This window comes from Nuphar pumila, chromosome 3 (genome assembly GCF_984573655.1).
Source record: "Nuphar pumila chromosome 3, dmNupPumi1.hap1.1, whole genome shotgun sequence".
Taxonomy (NCBI): domain Eukaryota; kingdom Viridiplantae; phylum Streptophyta; class Magnoliopsida; order Nymphaeales; family Nymphaeaceae; genus Nuphar; species Nuphar pumila.
In genome coordinates, this window is record NC_143251.1 from 107,857,646 (window position 1) to 107,864,600 (window position 6,955).

Sequence of the window (6,955 nt, forward strand, 5' to 3'; positions counted from 1 at the left end):
GCAGTTGATAGAAGAGTAGTGGTTTCTGTTGTTTATGGTCCTAATCTCGCCGCCATGAGGCTCGCTTTTTGGGATGATTTGGATAGGGTTGTCGTTTCCAGCGCGGATTGTCACCTTCTTATGGGGGATTTCAATTGTTTGTTATCTATCCATGACTCTAATAACCTCGTTATTCCCAATCCCTCTATGCGAGGCTTCCAAGACTTTGTTCACTGTAATTTTCTCTATCCTATTCCTTTAATCGGGGAGCGCTTCTCTTGGTCGAATATGCGGTCCCGTCCGTGCTGTAGGGTCCTTGATAGTGTCTTTGTCACACCTAATTTATTGGATCTCATTCCCGACGTTAAGTGTGTGTTGTTTGCTCCCTCTATCTCGGATCATGGGCAGATCATCACTCATTGGGGAGATGGCTTTCAACCCACTAGGAGCTTTGCGTTTGAAGAATGGTGGCTTCAGGAGCCAGATTTTCTCACGGTTATTACTAATTCTTGGAACAAAACTGTTGATGTGCATTGGGCCGCGCTACGTGTTCAAAATAAGCTTTCTCGTCTAGCTAAGGATATCAAAGCTTGGCTTCATAGTCGTAAGGTGGAGAAATTTCAGCAAATAGCCGCATGGGATCAAGAGATTTCTGAGTTGTATCAGTCTATGTCTTTTCCTGACTCTCTTTCTGATTTGCAACTTCTCAATCTTCAGGCCAGGTCCTTAGAATTAACCATGCTTTTGAAAAACTGGAGGATCAAAGAGGAAATTCGTTGGAAGCAAAGGTCTAGGGTGAAATGGCTTGCGGCTGGTGATGGCAACACTAAATTTTTTCACTCATATGCTTCCCATCGTCATAGGAGGAAGGTTGTTCCTTCTATCTCCATTGAGGGTGTTTCTTATCTCAATCAGCACGTTAATCCGGCAGTCTCGCTATACTTTAAGGACTTATATTCTGCCTCGTTAACTGCGGAGGGTGTCTTTGGTAATATCCTAGTTGGCTCAATTCAGCTAGAGCAAGCCAGATATATACAAAGAAGGTTCTCTGAAGATGAAATTTTTTCGGCCATTAAGGATCTGTCGGGTTGGAAAGCGCCTGGCATTGACGGGTTTCATGTCGACTTTTTTAGAATCTTTTGGGACTGTGTTAAATCAAACGTGGTGAGTATGTTTGATGAGTTTCATCGTAACTCCAGACTGCCTTATCATTTGCATGTTGCTATTATTTCGCTCATTCCGAAAGATGATGAGGCCAATGATATTTCTCGATTCCGACCTATCTCAGTTATGAGTGCTCTCTATCGGATGTTTGCCAAAGTTTTGGCGAATAGGCTTAAATCGGTGGCTAACCAGATTTTTTCAGACTCTCAGTTCGCCTTTATCCGTAATAAGAGGGTCCAGCACTCGTTCATCATGGCGTCCGAGGTGGTCCATTCCTTGCAGCATAGCGGTCAACCTTACTTTGTCCTTAAATTAGACTTTCATAAAGCTTTTGACTCTGTGCATTGGCCATTTTTATTTCAAATGTTAGCAAATTTCGGTATTGGTCGTCGTTTTTCTAGTTGGGTGAGAGAGCTGCTCTCAAATGCCCAGGCCATGTTAAATATCAATGGTATTAGAGGAGACCGGTTCAAGCTAGGGCGGGGTTTGCGGCAAGGGTGCCCCCTATCACCTTTGTTGTTCAATGCAGTTGCTGAGGGTCTTGTGGTCTTGCTTAAGCGGGCTGTTGTATAGGGTTTCATTGATCCTTTGCAGGTTTCCGACTTCTCGGGTCATATTCTTACTTATGCTGATGATATGATCATTTTTGGTCGTGCAAATGTTCAACAGATGCTTAGGTTCAAGCTTATCATTCAGTTCTTTCTCTCCATGTCCGGGCTATCTCTAAATGAGACCAAATGCTCTATTACCATGTTCAATGTTAATGCCAATATGCTTGCAGCTGGAAAAATAATTTTTAATTGCACTACTTCTGACTTGCCTATTATGTACCTTGGCTTGCCGTTACAAGTGAAGCCTCTATCTTCAGCCGCTTGGGCTCCGACGCTTCAAAAAGTGAAGCGCAAATTGCTTTCGTGGCAGTCGTCTTATCTCTCTAGCGCTGGACGTCTAACCTTAGTCAAACATGTTCTTTCAACTATTCCTGAATTTTTCATGTCTCTGTTTGTGATGCCTGTGGGAGTAGAGAAGCAGCTGACGCGCTTGCTGGCAGGCTTTCTTTGGTCTGGGTGTAAACTCACAGGTAAGCGTCACTTGATTGGTTGGCGTTCGGTGGTTCTACCTCAGTGTATGGGTGGTTTAGGCATCCCGGTGCCCAGACTGCGAAGCATTGTTCTTGTCGCCAAGCAATGTTGGTTGGCCCACCAACCGGATAACCCTTGTGCTAGTTTTCTTCTTGCTAAATATGGGGATCCAACTCTTATTCTGGTTCGTCTGGGAACCCGAGGTTTGGCGCTCTCGCACTTGCGTAAATCGTGGTTGAGGGCTTTAGCCTGCTTTAGAGACCATTTTGAGGTCTCCGAAAATTTTGGTCAGTGGTTGCAGTGGGCGTTGGCACCAAGCGAAGAGTTTCTCTCCAAAAAAGTCTATAGATCGTTGCTACCGCCAGGGGCTAATTGGTTGCCCGAGGATGTGCTTTGGGCGAAGGGTCCTTCCCCCCGTTCGCGAGTCCTGGCTTGGTTAATTTTGCACGATAGGATCCAGACCCACAGTAATTTAAAGAAGTGGGGCATTCAACTCCCGAGTTGGTGCGTGCTTTGTCAAGCTGCAGAAGAATCTATGTTTCACTTGTTCTGGTCTTGCCCAATATTTATGGAAATCTTTAGTAGGACCTGGAGGCATCCAGAAGTATTTGTTAAGGAGGAGTCCTTTGCGCTAGATCTGATCTTGGGGCCGGTTTGTATTAGGCGCAGCAAGAGGTGGAGGTTCATCTGGCGGACGTGGTTGCTTACCTCTTGGTGGTTTGTTTGGATGGCGCGAAACGATGCTCATTTTCGTCATATTCGAGTTAACATTCAAAACCTGGTGCATAAAATTTTGGTAGATGTTTATGCGATCTTGCGTATGCGTCTTAGTGATCTTCCACTCCCTCCTACTGATGCTACCTATCCTTTGTTACAATCTGGGCAAGCGGCTATGGCGTGAGCCCATTTTTATTTGTCTAATGTTCTTTTCTCTTGTGCTTTCTTTATTTGTTTTGGCTTTTGTTCTTGTTCAGTTCATGGGTTCAACATTTTGTTGATCTTCATGAGTGGTAATGTTGAATTACTTTAGTCTCTCTCTCTCTCTCTGGTTTGCTGTATTTATTTTAGTTTTACAGCAAGGCAGGTAGCTGCATTGTTTAGTTAAATCTTGTTGGTGGTGATTTTTTCTTACTGATTGGTTCGCGTCGGTCCCAGCTGGAGACTGTGATGACCGTACCTGACTGGTACTTCCCATCGATAGTGAGGTTCAAGCTGTATGAGGCGGTCGGGTTCTGTAGCGGGCTCGGGCTGAATGTGTCCGCTGTGACCGGCGAGGACCGGTTCTGCGCATCATATACCCACTACCTGGGACTCGATTTCTCTGTCTTTCCGGGAAAACCAGCCACTTTCTAAGCTATGCAAACGTCCTCTTAGAGGGTACCCTATCATAATCCCTCCACTAATTACACCCTTCCCTGAAAACAAAAGGCATATAATTGCTGGATAAACACTGCATATGTAAGTACAAGGTTCCTTTAGAGGCTAGTAAACGGACAAAGCTGCTCCCAGTACTGGGCTCAGTTCCGTTCTATATAACGAGCTCATCCGGGCTTATGTAATATGCTAACCTCTTACTTAGTTGAACAAGCCTATTTTTTTAAGGAGTTTGTCATGCTTAATGAAAGATGAAGAGAAAGAGATCATTGGGACTCCATGAATGTGCTCTCCATCCTCTTGAATGACGATGAATTAACCGGAACCATCAGAAGAGTTGGAGCTCCTGGTGCGCTGCAGAGAGGGGCCTCTGTGAAGCCTGCACCTGAAGGAACCAGCATGTGTTGTTGGGGAGCAAAGGCAGTTCATCTTGCCACTGGCTTGCCTTGTCAGTACAGGTGCAACCTGGCTCCCGGCTGCCTCCTGAACTTGCACCTCCAACCCAACTGGAGTCTGTTTCCTTGTAATGTGTGCAATTTCTTTCTGGTTCTCCTCCACTGCTACATTCTTATCAACCGGTACTTTCCGGTCAGTTTGCACACCTGTTTCCGTCTCCATCCCCATGTAAACTGCACAAATAGGAAAGACAAGCCCAATGTCACAAAATTGTCTGCAGAATAAGACTGAGTTCAAGAACTTAGGAAATGCCTGCACGTGCTGTTCAAAATTCATAATATTTTGGTATCACGTGCGAATCGGGTTATATTATATTCGATCCTCACCGCACATCTCACTAGATGGAGATGCTCGTGGGTTCCACTGTCAACGGGGGCTCTGCTTGTCTGGTAGGAGCAGCTAGGGCACGTCACCTTGTGTTGAGACAATGCAGGTTCAAAACCCATTGGTATAGTCGTATAACTGGTAGGGGTCTACGTCTACCTAATCCCAACTTGCCTTAAAAAAAAAACACATACATGACAAAAAAAGTATGCTCACAAAGGCTATGCTCAGCTAGTATAGGGTTGGCTCATGAATGTCACTAAGCTGAAGGGGATGCCATGATTTCGAAACCTACGAGTACACATCACTTGCTTAGCGGACAAATTTTGAGTGTGGGACCTGGGGTTTTTACACCAATTAGTTTGCAAGTGAGGAGGTGATTTTTTCTCTGTTATCCAAAAAAGAAAAAGAAAAAGAAAGGTATGCCCTATTGGGTAGGGTGTCACTCCTAAACACGCATGAGGTCCCACCACCCCTAAATTTGATTTTTTATTTACATATAACTAACATTTTTATATTTCTCAAGTGGCCAGCGATGGATCTTCATTGGATTCACCCTCTTTTCTCTGGGTGCCCTGCTCTCCTTGTAAAGATGGGGAAAGATCGTCCTAAACTCCTCCTGATTTTTTTTCTAATAAAATTAAGTTTGCCTCTTCAAAAAAAAAAAAAAACAACAGATTTATATACCTTAGGTGGGCTGGAACTTGTTTCATATAAAACCGAGCCGAGCTTGAACAGGCTGGACTCAGTTTGAGTAAGCTCACCGCAGCCTTGCAGAAGGATGCCTGGTTGCAGCAGCCTTGGATCACCAAACTCTATCTATCCCGATCGATCGTCGGTAGGGTGAAAGCCCAATTTAGTTGCTAAATTATGCTGATAATCTGAAAGCCTGATCCCATGTCTATAAAAATGAAACAATACTATGTGGGACAACATCAAAAGTCTTTTCGCTTGCATAGATGATTTAAAAATCACATCATACACACAGATCAGTGTATGAACTTACCTTCAATCACTCTGCAGCTCCTCCCCAACGAGTCTCAAAGCCCAAAAGAGTGCATTTCGTTGGTCATACTTGGCTTTTTAAAGAGGAAAGGAGGGTGAATCACAACCTTCGTATTCAAGCTCGATGAGCAACCCAAAAAAAAAAAGTTTTTTTTTATATACAAAAACATGCCTAATTTTTTGCCTTTTTACAAAACAGCTTGACTTTTGAGATATTATGAATACATGTATAATTTAACAAAAGCAATTCTCAAAGTCAAGCCTGCATTTGTAATATTTCAAAAGTTTGGTTGGTATCACATCTAGGCTGTTTCATGTGATTATCAAAGTTGGGTCACGGTTTTCATCTTATAACTTTCAGATGAACCATGTGTTGATGTTTTTAAAGAAACTTTGGTAGCTTTTGTAGTGCCCCACCCATAAATGCTCATGTATAGGATAATAAGAGATGGATGGCAAATGATTCACGAGCCCTCCTTGTACAATGCCATGATCTCTTTTCGTTTGTGGCCCATGAGAAAGCCAGCACTTGTTCACTCACATTGTGGCCCTCACTTTCTTTCATACATCATTAACAGGAAAGGGCCGTGACGTTGGCTTGAAGAGTGGGAGAGAGAGGTGAGCAGACCAATGTTGTCAGTAGCGTTGCAAATTGGCCGGAATGGGCTGATTCATGATACGAAACCTGAGCTGATTCTACTTATTTTTAAATAAATTTAAAAATGGCTTCAAATAGTTGTTTTTTAATTTTTTTTAATATTCACAACAACAAAAACGGCAAGGCAGAAAATTGTCGATGTTGCTTACAGTGGTTGTTAGTTTTGTCCATTTTTATCAGTATTATTATGTTTGTTGTTCTCGGCATGCTGTTGAACTCCTGCATCGTAGTTAATTTTGCTCTATCCCTCTTCTCCACTCTGCTCATCGTCCTCTGGAATAAAGTTTCACAGAGCCAGCGGCGCCTTCGGTTGTGTTGAGAACCTCTGGTAACCACAATCTGATGGGCCATTGATCATCTCTCTCTGCCGTTGCCTCCCTCTCTCTCTATCTCTCATGTGGTTGCTTACTACTTGGTGGTTTGTTTGGATGGCAGGCAATGATGCTACTTTCAGTCAAATTCTGGTCGTCCTTAATAATTTTGTCCATAAAATCCTGGTTTATGTATATGATATTCTACGCATGCATCTTAGAAACCTCTCCTTCCCTCTGAACAACGTTCACGCATGGGTGGTTTTTTCTAATCCAGCGGATCCTGGTTGAGCTTGGCTTTGTTGTCTGTTGCTATATGTCTGTAGTTTCTTTTTCTTTATTTTAATTTTGTTTTCTATATTGTTCGGTTCATGGGTTCAACATTTTTTTGATCTTCATGAGTGGTAATGTTGATCTTCTTTCGACTCTCTCGTTGTCTCTCTCTGAGATGGGTTTCTGCTGCAGCTAGTGTTGCAACTTTTTTTTTGGATCTATCTAATGAGTTTTTTGGGTTTATGGTTAATATATTTGTGATGTAATGGAGTTTTTTGGGTATAATGTTATGGTTTAATATGATTTCTAAGTCTTTCTTTCTTCTTTTT

General features: G+C 43.0%; 1 protein-coding gene across 1 annotated transcript; it reads right to left on the reverse strand.

Moving 5' to 3' along the window:
- Positions 1-3,643: 3,643 nt before the first annotated feature.
- On the reverse strand, positions 3,644-5,419 carry LOC149843233 (uncharacterized). The gene is made up of 2 exons (XM_090001748.1): positions 5,386-5,419; positions 3,644-4,228 (listed from the first exon to the last, which is right to left on the reverse strand). Exon 2 carries the CDS (start codon positions 4,221-4,223, stop codon positions 3,915-3,917), a length of 309 nt encoding a protein of 102 aa, XP_089857874.1. The 5' UTR covers positions 4,224-4,228; positions 5,386-5,419; the 3' UTR covers positions 3,644-3,914.
- Between the last annotated feature and the right edge of the window lie 1,536 nt (positions 5,420-6,955).

Coding starts and splice junctions, on each gene's coding strand:
- LOC149843233 (XM_090001748.1), bottom strand. CDS start 4,223: ATGGGGATGGAGACGGAAACAGGTGTGCAAACTGACCGGAAAGTACCG.